Consider the following 14,253-nt stretch of genomic DNA (forward strand, 5'->3'; position numbering starts at 1 on the left):
GAAAATAGTATCTCCTCCTCTTCTTCTTCTCCATATCCCAGATATGCACATCTTTTTGAAACTGGCCATGGACCTGATTTCTTTCTTTAAAGGATGATTTGTATTTAACTAAGGCAAGATAAATCACCCGACCCATCTTAACCTTGCTTAACTTGTTCCACTCTCAGCTACCTTTTACTAGTTCTTGCTACACTTTATTATGTTTTATTGCTGAGCTTGTTCAACTGTGAATTATCATGCCAATCACAAAGTATGCTCAGTTAGGAGGCAACTGATAGGGGACTAAACTTCTTTAGTGTTTGACTAAGCTTCTTACTGTTTTGGGGGATGTTAACAAACTTCAGGTTCGGAATCTAAGTGGAAGTTAGCTTTTGTTTCCCTGTGGCAGCTTCAAAAATACTAAATTAGAAGGCAGATTTAAAATATAAATCATGTTTTACTACTTTGCAAATTACATTGCACTTCAGTTGCCTTCAGTTAATATACATGTGAGCTTCTCAAGGGTGAGGCATGGGGTCTGATTCTTATAACTTTAGCACTTAAAACCATCTCTGGCATATGTAGGGACTCAGTATATATTTGAGAGACTGCCTAAAGATTCCAAAGCATCTGTAATCATATTTTATTTTTAAATAAGCTCTGATCTATTTAAAACTGTATATTTGGAAATATATATTTTTAATTGTGAAGTATTTTTAAAAAATGTTTCCTGTTAGACCATAGAGATGATTGAGAAAGAGCAGAGAGAAGTGGAAAGACGACCAATCACAAAAATAACTCATAAAGGTGAAATAGAAATTGAGAGTGATGCTCCAATGAAAGAGCAGGAAGCAGCCATGGAGATTCAGGTAATGACAATAAAATTGTTATATTTTATAGTGCTCTAAGTATGCAGATTCAGAAAAGGTTTATTTGTCTAATCATCTTAAAGTGGAAAGAAGAATTGTAAAAAATGTATATATTATAAAGTAGCCTATTCTTTTTTGGTTTAATGGTTTTCTGGGAGTAGTGTTTCACTCTATGTGTGTGCAGACTGTCTGCATCATGGGCATCTGTTAGGCGCTTGTTAAAATGCATGTTCCTGGGGTCTTCATGACTTAGCAAATTCCTTAGTAGGCCTTGAAATCTGTGTGTGCTTCTTAGGTAGACTGTAGTTTGAGAGCTGGTGCAGCTTCTTATTTTTAAATATGAGTGAGAAAACAATATTGAAATCTTGTTAGACAACTTGAAGAAAGGAATATTTATGTTTAGCTCTATTTTAAGTCAATATCTAAACATTTATTATTTAAAGAAATAGTGAAAACAACCTGTAAACGGAACAGTTTCATTTTAGAAAAATGCCAGTATGAAATACAAGCTGATTTTTAAGAATTGAGGCCAAATTTTATCTGCTAAAACTAATCTTTACTCTAACTTTTGTTAGGAATCTGCAGGTAATAAGTCGTTGGAGAAGCCTGAAGGATCTGAAAAACAAAAAGAAGAGATTGACTCCATGTCAAAAGATACCACTAGTCAACACAGACAACATCTTTTTGATCTTAACTGCAAAATTTGCATAGGTAAATGGAAATTTTTTCTTCCTAAAATGTTGCTTTCACTTGGAAAGGGGGTTTACTTGTATTCGTAATTTAAGTAGATTTTTGTTTTCCCAGTATTGGTGGTGAAGCACCCACCTGCTCACTTTGAGCAGTAGCACATTTTTTGTGTGAGTGTTCTTCAGGGTTGACATGTAATTTGATACAATAGTGTACTTTACTATGTTGAATCAGTTGTATATTATATAAGACCTGAACTGATCAACCCAGCATCAAATGACTAAAATTTAACCATTAGAATAGACTAAAGGAGTTGTGGGCAGTGGTGATGGTATTGTCATTTACTGAGTGAGAATGAAATAATACTCGTATTAGTATGTGTAACAAATGAAACAAATAAGAAATTACCTTTTCTCTGGTGTCCTTATCTTCGGTCATTCATTTAATAAGTATTGCGTTCTTATTCCTTGCCAGGTACTTTGCTGGTGAAGGGAATATAGTGGTGGAAAAGTCAGATGCTATCCAGGCTCTAAGAGAAACTGTAGTCTAATGGAAAAGGCAGGAAGGTGATGATGTGAGTTACAGAAGTCAGTTGTTATAAATGTATTTAGATGGCAGAAAGACCTGGCCTAGATTGTGGGGTTAGGGGAGGTTTGGCTGAGGAATTGACATTTAAGCTGAGAAATGAAGATTGAGAACTATGCCTGCAAAGAGAGGAAAAGACCATTCTAGATACTGGGAATTGCAGGAGCTTGAACTGAATTCAAGAACAAGGAGAGAGGCATGTGATTTGTTTGAAGAGATAAGTAGAAATTTGATTTCATAGTATCTTATAGCCATTACTTTTCAAACTTCGGATTGTGACTTAGTAGTAGAAATAAAATCTACTTAGTGACTAGAATTTCAAGGAAAAACAAAAATGAAATAGTATCACAGTGAATTGCATTTAAAAAGATAGGTACGATTTTGTGAAACTTTAGTTCCAGTTATTTATATATCACAAAAAATACACATGCATACATATACATGCACACACATACCGATAATCTATATACACATCCCTGTAAGTAAGTAATGGATCATTATATAAAATACTACTATAGAGATCATAAAAATGCTGAAAATCTACTTTTGTAGGCCACATTAAAGATTTTGGTCTTTTCTCTAAGAGCAGTGGATAGTGACTGACTGAAGGGTTTTAGCAGGGAAATGACTTGATAAGATTGGAATTTTATGAATGTATCTCTGACTTTGTGTAGAGATTACAGTGGAAGAAATCAATAGAGAAAGGAGGGAGAATAGGTAAGAGGCCTTTACACTAGTCCTAGTGGGAGATGATGGTGTGTGTGTGTGTGTGTGTGTATATATGTATATATATATATTTTTTAATATGTCTTTATTGACTTCAGAGATTGGAAAAGAGAGGGAGAGAGAGAGATAGAAACATCAATGATGAGAGAGTCATTGATCGAGCCCGCAACCGGGGCATGTGCCCCGATCTCCTGGATCCCAGGTCGACGCTCAACCGCTGAGCCACTCCCGGCCGGGCGAGATGATGATACTTTAATTAGAGTGGCTTTGTGATACTCAAGTTAGTAATACTGACAGATGTTGGAGATTGACTGGACTCAGGGCCTAAGAAATAGTGACGTGTTAAGATTTTACATTTATGTTCAATTTTTAAAACTCTAGAGATGTGACTCTTAATTTTTTTTATTTTTACTCTAGCATGCTAAAGGAATGATACCTTGTTCAGTAACATACAAAATTCTTTAGGTTAGTTTATATGCTGCTCTCCATCATTATACTAGAGACAATATGAGACGTATTATGAGTTATGTAATTTTCCTATAATAAAAATAATCATATCTTCTCGAAATTAAGTGTATTCTCATATTTTACAATCTGTACAATGGTCAAGACTAAAGGGCAGAGTGTTTGTACACATTGTTATCCCTAAAGAAAGCTATCTGTTGTGTAATAGTATTTTCAAGTACACTCAGTACTTACTAAATCTTAATAAAATCTTAATAAAAAATACTCTTAGTTATTTCTATTAATTTTAATCATTTTTATGACAGTAGTTTGGTAAATTTAATGGTAGCACACAGAAACATTGGTTAATGCTAGTAGACTTGACTTGTTTTCAGAATGTTTTAGTGATTCTCCCCCCCCTTTTTTGATGCAATAACATACAGTCAATGTCATTTTCTAAACTTTACTAATATTTTTTTGTGTTTGTTAATTAAGTAGCACTGCACTATGTGTATGTGTTGTGAACTGCTCTCACATGAAACAAAGTAGGGTATGGATTCGTTTCACCCAGTTCTTCAAGTTACTTCTCAAGACTGTTGGAATTTGGTATAGTTTAAAAAATTTGCTAGAGAATCAAGAAACCTATTTTAGGTTCTAGTTATATTTCCATTTCAGCTTGTCTGAGCTGCTTAACATTCCCTTTTCTTAATTTTTCACATCAGTCAGAGAGGTGTAATAGAAGTCATTATGAGAAATGATTATGGTTGAAAATTGCTCCAGGAAATGCATGGTTATGCAACAGTTCAGTCAGAGAAACTGAATAACTTTAGGAGTGAAAGTGAATGAAGTTACAGAAATTCCAGCTTACAAATATAGCTTATTTTGGTGTCTTCTGGCTTTAGGTCGAATGGCACCACCTGTAGATGATCTTTCTCCAAAAAAGGTGAAAGTTGTTGTTGGAGTATCTCGTAAACATTCAGACAATGAAGCAGAAAGTATAGCAGATGCATTGTCTTCAACCTCAAATATTTTGGCTTCTGAATTCTTTGAGGAAGAGAAACAAGAACCTCCAAAGTCAACATTCTCTCCTGCTCCACGGTAATTTTTTCTTAGTCATAATTTCTATAATAATCATTATAAACTTTTGCCAATTTGTACATGAAGGTCTTTAAAAATACAAAAGTGACACATTTTTTAGGAACCTTTCCTTTGAGAAAGTAATTATACCTTCCTGTGCTCTAAACTAATTGAGATAAAAGAACAAGACTGGGAAAGTTAATTTAGAGATTTGAAGGTGTGGGGACTTGACTGTAAAACTCCCTTTAATTATGTTCATCCCAAAAGGCAAGAGAAAGGTCAGAAAGGTCATTAAAAAAAATCGTTTGCACTTTTCTGGACATTAGTCTACCTAAGCCAATCAAGAAGGATGACATTGTAAAACATGACTGTACTATATAAGTATGACTATAAAGTAAAGTAAAAATATAAACTAAAAAGTAAAGTAAAAATATAAACTCTTTAATCAATAGTCTTTACATATTTTGGCCTTCTTGACATGCTAAAATAGAAATAATTTATGACTGTATAGAAAATGCATTTATTTATGAACATATCTTTAGGCTGAAAACTTTTTAATGTCATTTTTTAGTCCAGAGATGCCTGGAACTATTGAAGTTGAGTCTACATTCCTGGCTCGTTTGAACTTCATCTGGAAAGGTTTTATCAACATGCCTTCTGTGGCAAAATTTGTTACCAAAGCCTACCCAGTGTCTGGTTCCCCTGAGTACTTGACAGAGGTAACTGAACTTTTCTGCCTTTTTCTGTTTTTCTTGACATGTGTATTTCTGAAAGCAGTAGGCAAAGAAACAACATAAAAAAATCATATTATTAAATAATGAAAAGATTTCATTTTCACTCATAATAAAAATATTGACAGTGATCCTTAAACTATTCAAATAATGGAATTAAGAGTTCCTACATGGAGTTTTAGAACTATAGAAAAACTTGCTCTGAAAGTATTAAATCTTCATGTTAGAATCTGCATGGATATATAAATTTTTGTTAAATAAAATTTTGTTTAAATATTATGGCTTTCAGGAAGATTTTTCATCGTTAACAAGCCTTCTTATTTCCCTACTGCATACTTTTTCTCAACTTTATGACTACAATTCTTACCTGCCTATTTGTGTGAACAAGATATAGACTATAGTTAAAACTTTATAGCTAGTTGACGCTCCCATGAGGCCAGTGACCAAATATACCCTATAATCAAACTCAACTTCTGAAATCAGCTGTTAATGATTCAGGCATACCCCTGCCCACTACCACTAAATAAAGGAGGGGTCTGTGGGAGGGGAAAAACAGTCTCCCCTAATAGTCTGAAATCTGCATTTTTCCTGGATTGTCAATGTTTATGCTTGCCCCTGCTTCTCTTTCCTGTACTTTTCTTTCCCTCTGAAAATGAACATGACCTTAGATTGTTTCTTAACTGTATTTTGGGCATCCACCCAAACTAATTCATTTGGAATCGACACTTGAGGTAAAGCCTAATTGTGGTTTCCCTGCATTCTTATGTTCTCTGATGATGCAGTTCACAATCTTTCTTTACTTATTTTATATTACCATTTCAAATTAGTCATAGAGCTAAATTTTTATGAACTGTGAATATTATAATAAATATATTCTGTATATATTGATCACCTTCATTTTTTACCACAGGATCTACCAGATAGTATTCAAGTAGGTGGTAGAATATCACCTCAGACAGTTTGGGATTATGTGGAAAAACTTAAAGCATCAGGAACCAAGGTAAGGAAAATTTTTCATTATACTAGTTTGAGAGAATATTTGAAAAGTAAACCACTAAGAGTTTTTATGCAAGGTCCCCTGGGGAGGGACCCAATACAAATTACAAATCTAAATAATATACTTGACAAAACTGATCTAAAGCCATTTGCTAAGGCTTAAAACAGCCCATCATTCATTTTGTGGATTTTTTCCACCTCCTGATAAGCTTTCTCAGTGACTTCTTCAGTGTTTTGGAAGAAATGTTTTAGAGTAAATATTGAGATTCATCCTGGAATTTTGCCTTGATTTGATTATAGACATTTGTTTTAGTTAGGGTATAGGCTAAGCTGCTGCAACAAAGAAACCCTAAAATAGAATAGCTCAAAAATATGAAAGTTAATTTTTTTATTGTGTTAAGGAGGTCATTTATTCAGAGTGGTTTGGCAGCTCTGGCTCTACAAATCATTCAGGGACCAGCATCCTCTGTCTTGTTTTTCTCATTCTAAAAGTATTGTCCTTATCAGTCAAGCATGGTCAGAGCTGACTTAATCAGCACCAAGTGGCAAATACGAAGATTGCCTGTCCAGTTATTTTAAAAGCAAGATCTAGACATTGCAAGTATCATTTTACTTCCTCTACCTTCCACTGGTAACACGTAGTCACATAGCCTTATATAGCTGCTAAGAAGGCTGGGAAATGCAATCTCTGGAAATGTAGTACTGTATGGCCATGTGCGAGCTAAAAGTTAAGGGCTTCTCTTTGTAATAGGAGGAAAAGAGGGGAATAGATACTAAGAGATAATTGATAGCTCCTATCACAATAATATTTCTCTTGTTTTTTCTCTCTATTTTCTGTCATTTCTTTAACTCATAGAACATGACTACACAAGAAAAATAAATCATTAGTAGAAATTGTTTCTTCCTACAAGAATGATAGTACCTAGCATATTATAGACATTTAAAAAATAAATCTTGAATAATCAAACATTAATTTTTTTATCTCTCTCTTAAAATAAGTCTCTAGTAAGATTAGAAATAATCCAAAATGGATAATCTTAAGCTAAAAAGTATTTTTTCCAATATTTTAGAATTTATTATTATTTTTTTAATCCTCACCTGAGGATATTTTTTCCGTTGCTTTTAAGAGAGAGTGGAAGGGGGAGAGAGAGAGAAATATCGATGTGAGAGAGAGACGCAGATTGGTTGCCTCTCGCACATGCCCGACCAGGACTGGGGATCAAGCCTGCAACCTAGGTATGTGCCCTTGGCCGGAATCTAACCCTGGACCCTTCAGTCCACGGGCTGACATTCTAACCACTGAGCCAAGCCTGCTAGGGCTATTTTAGAATTTAAACTGGTAGTGCTAGAATACATGTGAACTTTGAAGCACTAAAAAAATTTACATGTTTTTGCTGTCACTTTTTCATGACAGCAAAAGTCATGGGAAAATATTGGATAGTATTACTCTTAAACATTTTGGGAATACCTCTTGACCTATCCATATATTATTGCCAAACACTATATTATGCATCCATCTTGAACTGACTTGAACATTATAATAGTTGTTACCTCCAACAGGGGACAGTTTAGATAACACACCTTTTATAAGAGGTAGAGCCATAGTTCAGCTCATTCATATATTTTCTTTAGGATCTTGCTTCAGTTTAAGCTTTGCAACAGGTCTAGCCCTCCCCATTTTGACAGTATACCTTCATGAAAAAGCATCCATTTTTTCACACTACCAAATTAATACGAAATTGGGACTCTCTTTTTTTCTCTGAAACAAAGTCAAGAACCCAGAGGCAAGCAGATTAGTTCCCGAGTTAAGCCAAATGATTTCCCAAAATATAGGGCCTCTTGTGTATTTGAGGTCCTTTCACTCAGCCCCTTTATTCCTAAATTCAGTCCCTGTAGATTGGATTATAAGTGAATTTGTGGGTATGTGTACATGTTAGGGTGGTGTGGTAAGTGCTTTTAATTTGCAGTGTGCTGAGAACATAGGCAGCCCTCTATGGAGGTTGTGACATTGGAAATAAGGATATAGTATCGATATAAAACGACTTGGGTTTAAAAATCTTCTCTGCCACTGAGAAGTGTTTCACTTTGAACACATTAATTACCTTGGGACATAGTTTCAGATGGGATATCTTCAGATAAGTCCATCATTGGGTCAACAAAGATCTTTCCAAAGAGTTGTTTCCTTTCAGTGTCCTTACCTGCATTTAACTTGGGAAACCATGTTATTTGGTAACCATCATTACAAATTCACTAGAGTATTACTGATTGAGAAATGGTACTTTAGACCAAGCTATTGCTTAGGTTATTATTTTGAACAACCATTTATTTTTTTTAATAGGAAATTTGTGTGGTTCGCTTCACACCTGTAACTGAAGAAGATCAAATTTCTTACACTCTGCTGTTTGCGTACTTCAGTAGCAGAAAGCGCTACGGAGTAGCTGCCAACAACATGAAGCAGGTTAAAGACATGTACCTTATTCCTTTGGGTGCCACAGATAAAATTCCACACCCTCTCGTGCCTTTTGATGGACCTGGTAGGTATATGTTTTAATAATAGAGTGCGAATAAAACAGAATGGGGGGTGGGACCAGAGTGAAAAACTGACTCTGCTTTCTTTCTTGGGATCCAGGCCTCTAGAGCTGACTTGACAGGGAAAGACACCCATTTTTAATAGGCTGTAATTTGCTAGATGCAAAAATTTACACTTTATTTATTTTTTTATTGATTTTAGAGGGAGGGATGAAGGGAGGGAGAAACTGATTTATTGTTCCACTTATTTATGCATCATTGGTTGATAATTATATGTGCCCTGACCAGGGATTGAACCCGCAACCTTGGTGTATTGAGACAAGCCTCTAACCAACTGAGCTACTTGGTCAGGGCAATTTATCCTTTATTTTAGGGATTGAAAGTAACTTAATTTATGTTTTTTATTTTGTACAGGGCTTGAACTGCATAGACCTAATCTGTTGTTGGGCTTAATTATTCGTCAAAAACTGAAACGACAACACAGTGCTAGTTCTAGTGCCAGTCATACTGCTGAGACCTCTGAAAGTGTGCCGGTAGCATTGCCACCTGATAAAAAAAGTAAACTAGAAGTTTCCACAGAGGAAGCCCCAGAGGAAGAAAATGACTTTTTTAATTCTTTCACAACTGTATTACACAAGCAGAGAACTAAGCCTCAGCAGACTCCTCAGGAAGACCTCCCAGCCGTAGTGGAGCCTTTAGTGGAAGTCACCAAACAGGAGCCACCAAAACCTTTAAGATTTCTTCCTGGGGTATTAATTGGCTGGGAAAATCAGCCTTCCTCTCTGGAATTAGCAAATAAACCTCTTCCTGTGGACGATATACTTCAGAGCCTTTTGGGCACTACTGGTGAAGTTTATGAACAGGCTCAGTCAGTGACAGAACAAAACACTCTTAACGAAATTCCATTTCTAAATGAGCAAGCCAACCCCCAAGCAGAGAAAGTAGATAAAGTAGAAGCAACCGATAGTGAAGCTAAAGAGGTAAAGGTTAAAGTAGATAATCTTTCAGAATCTACAGGTAATTCAGTACTAGGAGGAGAAGAAACCTCAGCAGTGGGGCCCTCCTCCATTTCTCCTGGACCTTTGACGAGTCTTAGTCTCAGAGGTAAACCACCAGATGTTTCTACAGAAGCATTCTTAACAAACTTATCAATTCAGTCAAAACAAGAGGAAGCTGTGGAGAGTAAAGAGAGAATATTAAAAAGACCACTTGAAGAGCAAGAGAATAATTTGCAAGATAATCAGACTTCAGACACTAGTTCTCCATGCAGATCAAATGTAGGAAAAGGAAGCACAGATGGTAATGCGAGTGGCAATGAAAACCTTGTTGCTAATACGGCAAAGTCCCCACAGTTTATCAACCTGAAAAGGGATCCTAGGCAAGCAGCAGGACGAAGTCAGCAGGTACCTGCTTCAGAAAGCAAAGATGGAGATAGTGGCAATGGAGAAAAGCACACCTCGCCTGGTCCGTCACACAAGGAGCACGTAATAGAACAGACCAATGTAGAGGAAAAATTATCTTCTGTAGAGAAAAATTCAAGTGTTCAGCAGAGTGATAATTCAGGGGTTGCACAAAACTCAGCATCAGTGGAAGACATACACACTTCTCAAACCGAACAAGCAAAACCCTTAGAGGAGAATATTTCACTGCAAAATATTGAAACTGTGCACCCGTTTCGAAGAGGATCGGCAGCAACAACATCTCATTTTGAAGTTGGGAACACAAGTCAATCAGAATTTCCTTCTAAAAGCACTAACTTGACTTCCAGAAGCACTAGTCCCAGAACAAGTGCAAACTTTCCACCCATGAGGCCACAGCAACCCAACCTTCAGCATCTGAAGTCTAACACCTCTGGATTTCCATTTCCAGGGCCTCCTAATTTCCCCCCACAAAGCATGTTTGGATTTCCACCACACTTGCCACCTCCATTACTTCCCCCTCCTGGCTTTGGCTTTGCCCAAAATCCCATGGTTCCCTGGCCACCTGTTGTTCCTCTGACAGGCCAACCTCAACGTATGATGGGTCCCCTTTCACAAACATCAAGGTATGTAGGCCCACAAAATTTTTACCAGGTTAAAGACATTCGAAGACCTGAAAGGCGCCATAGTGACCCTTGGGGTAGGCAAGACCAACAGCAACTAGATAGGTCATTTAATAGGGGTAAAGGGGATCGCCAGAGATTTTACAGTGATTCACACCACATGAAAAGAGAGCGACATGAAAAAGAGTGGGAGCAAGAATCTGAAAGGCATAGGCGCAGAGACAGAACCCAAGACAAGGACAGGGACAGGAAAAGCAGGGAGGAAGGGCACAAGGATAAAGAGAGGGCACGGTTATCTCACAGTGACCGAGGAGCAGATGGCAAAGCAAGCCGAGAGAGTAGGAGTGTAGACAAGAAACCCGATAAACTTAAAAGTGAAGAGCACGAGAAGGACAGAGAACGAGAGAAAAGTAAACACAGAGAAGGCGAGAAGGACAGGGAGAGGCACCACAGAGACCGGGACCACACCGACAGAGCTAAAAGCAAAAGGTAAAGTCCACAGGCTGCTGCAGGGCCACTTCAGTAAACGCTGAGTGTTGTATCTGAAAAGCTTGGTTGCCTGCTGGGACTGTGCCATCTCTCAGACTTGGACTATTGGTGGTTTGCAGAACAGTCAGTCCGTGTGGGTGCGGAGTGCTCTGTGCCAGTGCTCATCCTTCCTTCTTCACACCAACTGTCCTAGTGATAGGAACTTAATATTTTTAAAGTTTTACATTGCTGTATATTCAAAGATTTGTTTTATTAATATGCAATAAAGGCTTAGAAATTTTAGTTTTATTCCTTAATTGGTAAATATGGTTAACTATGAATATATTTACTGCCTCTAGTGAATGTTCTTTATATGACTAATTTGAGAGTAATGTGTGCTCTGTAAGTTTGTTTTAAATTGCACTGTTTTTAAAGAAACTGTAGAGAAGCAACACAAAGGCAAGCAACTTCATAATCAGATTATATTAATCAGTTTGTCGAGCAGTTTCTGACCAAGAATCAGAAGCCCAAGGAGAACATTTCCTGCTTTAATCTGCACTCACTGAAGGCATTTGTTACCGTGTGTACGGCAGCTTCGTGGTAGGCCATTGCTTTCCTTTCCTTTTTGGCTCTTCAGGAACTTGAATACTTAAGCTTGTACATGATCTTGTGTTTTGCTATCCTTTTTACTGTAAAATGTAAATATTTTAAGGGATATTTTGATTCTAAATACGATAAAAGAATTTCTCACCTATTTTGTGTGTGTGATTTGAAATTCAGTAGTAAAAGAATTTCTTCTCTAAAACTTTAATTACCTTCAGACATTTTTTTTTTTTTTTACTCAGCCAAGAACATACATACAGGCATAGCTATCTGTGTCAGGCATTAGGTGGGGGGAAAAGCAGTTTCTTTGTCTTGATTAGAGGTTACTAATAAAAATCATGTTCTGATGAAGAGGTTTGAATTTAGAACTACCAATGAAAAACTGCAGCTAACAGCCCACTTTGTAGGTATGTTTCTGAAGACTTGATATTCTCAAAATTTAGTACACTGACTAATTGTGAGACCACAGAAATTTTACTTACGAGGAATGTGTTGTGAATCTCTTTGTAAAATGTGTAATTAATCCTAATGTGTTTTGGGGGTAACTGCAGTTTTGCTTGAAATAGAAAGCACATGGAGGCTATTGTTAATCCAAATCTAAATTAATTTACAACCTAAACTACATACTGTATTGACGTGATTTAAACCAATGGCTACCAAATGATATTAACACTCAAGGCCAAAAAAAAAAAAAAAAGAGAAACCAGTATTTTTACTTATCTATGTTAATGAAGAAAATATAAATGGCTTCACAAAATTAAGAAGACAGTGTTCGATTTCCTAAAAAATCTAAGGATTAGAGTTAAAAGTAGGTTTGTCACGGAGTCAGCTTTGTTGTTCGCACTGTTGAGAGAGGGAGTGGAAATTCAAAACCCTACATTTTGTCTAATTTCAACAGCTTACATATTTTTTGTCGTCTTTATCCTCTGAAGTTTTTCATCATGAAAGTTCTGAAACAGAGGACTCGTATTTAAATAAAATTTGTTTAATTTTGGTCTGCTTTTCTTTTGGAAACTAACTTGTTTCAAAAAGAGTCTGCAAACAAAAAATTCTGTGGGTCATCTTTTGCACCATCACGGAGAAATCGTTGTCAGGATTTCCTCCAACAACTCCCTCCAAAAAAACCCCAAACAAACCTGCCCAAATCCTCCAACATTGGCTTTTTTATTTCAAATATGTATGTTGTCAGTAAATCTGATTTCACCGATTTATCTGATTGGGGGGTTGATCAGACACCAGATTTCTTTTGCAAAGTACAAGTAAAGAATGGATTAAGCAGTGGAAGAAAACCTTAAAGTCAGTTTTGATTGCCTCTTAGCCAAAAGTTTCTTGTACATACTGTTGTGATGCTTACTTTAAAATTATTCATATCTCATTGGACCTTGTCACATCCTGTATAGGCCCCTATTAGTGATGACCATCTCCAGGGATTATAGGGCCACTGAACCTCTGGTTGACGACACTGGCAGGTAGGGAGAGTCTGGGCATATGGGCTGCGAGGGTTTAACTCCTGAGGAATGTGAATGGAAGGGAAAATGAGAGGTTCCCAGTGACCAGGAGATTCAAAGTCATTCTCAGCCCTGTCTCATCTACAGCCAGCCTTCCACAAACTATAGAGTTCCGTGAAGTTCATCTTTGTTTCTCCTGTTTTAAGGAAAACTTGCTCTTTTAAAAAGAAATTTAGAACCATCTAAAGACAGTTTTATAAGTACCTCTGTTAGGTAAAATGTACCAGGGTGTCTCAATACCTATAAAGTCCATTCCTTTTGGCAGCAAGAAAGGCTCCACAAACTCTCTGTATTGCACACCTTGGGCTGAACGCTTTATGTAAACCTTGTTCAGCCTGAAAGGTAAAGGCTTATCTTAGAGCTGAGGGGACTGGTGCTTAAAAAAGTTGAAAAACTTGGCCCAGGTTAGACTGCGATGATCACAACTGGGAGTGCAGCTCTGTTCTTTTCTTTCTCCAAAGTCAGTATGTGTTGCAGTTGTGCTCTGAGAACTGAGAACAGGAGAGGGAACAGGCCTGCTTATTACACAGAGCTTTCACAGCCCCTTTCTCCCCATCCCACTAACCGATCTGAAACCCTTTGCAGAACAACCTGACTCTTCAGTGTGAGCAGGGTGATACAACCAAAGACTTGTGGGTTCTCTTGTACAGATTTATAAAGATTATTTTCATCTCAAATCCTGATTCTCCAATCCTTATTCTCCACTGCTGTTATGACAAATTATTATAAACTTAGTGGCTTAAAACCACACAGATTTATGAACACTTCTGTAAATCAGAAGTCTGCAGTGGATCTGAGTGAGTTGAGATCAAGATGTGTCAGAGGGTGCGTTTCGTAGAGGCTTAGAGGAGAATCCATTTCCTAGCCTTTTCCAGCTTCCAGGGGCCACCAACTTTCCTTGCTTATGGTCCCTTCATCTTCAAAACCAGCAGCATGGGCCCTTGTGATTACTGGGACCCACCCAGATAATCCAAGATAATCTTCCTTTCTTAAGGTCCCTGCTTAGCACC

The 14,253-nt window shown here is 37.0% G+C and overlaps 2 protein-coding genes across 10 annotated transcripts in view; one reads left to right on the top strand and one right to left on the bottom strand.

Moving 5' to 3' along the window:
• PHF3 (PHD finger protein 3) overlaps nt 1-11,886 on the top strand; it is a 71,854-nt gene extending 59,968 nt beyond the window's left edge. For all 9 annotated transcript variants that reach the window (XM_016197244.2, XM_016197242.2, XM_087817465.1 and 6 more), the window contains 7 exons: nt 717-848; nt 1,424-1,559; nt 4,193-4,388; nt 4,939-5,086; nt 6,009-6,098; nt 8,433-8,628; nt 9,038-11,886. In XM_016197244.2, the coding sequence (XP_016052730.2) occupies nt 717-848; nt 1,424-1,559; nt 4,193-4,388; nt 4,939-5,086; nt 6,009-6,098; nt 8,433-8,628; nt 9,038-11,157 (3,018 nt within the window). In that variant the 3' untranslated portion in view covers nt 11,158-11,886. The remainder of the gene's footprint in view (nt 1-716; nt 849-1,423; nt 1,560-4,192; nt 4,389-4,938; nt 5,087-6,008; nt 6,099-8,432; nt 8,629-9,037) is intronic.
• Nucleotides 11,887-13,107: 1,221 nt separating this feature from the next.
• EYS (EGF-like photoreceptor maintenance factor) overlaps nt 13,108-14,253 on the bottom strand; it is a 1,117,601-nt gene continuing 1,116,455 nt past the window's right edge. The window contains 1 exon segment of the mRNA XM_087817245.1: nt 13,108-13,245. Coding sequence (XP_087673371.1) covers nt 13,108-13,245 — 138 coding nt within the window.

This window comes from Miniopterus natalensis, chromosome 5, assembly GCF_054644295.1.
Source record: "Miniopterus natalensis isolate mMinNat1 chromosome 5, mMinNat1.hap1, whole genome shotgun sequence".
Lineage (NCBI taxonomy): Eukaryota > Metazoa > Chordata > Mammalia > Chiroptera > Miniopteridae > Miniopterus > Miniopterus natalensis.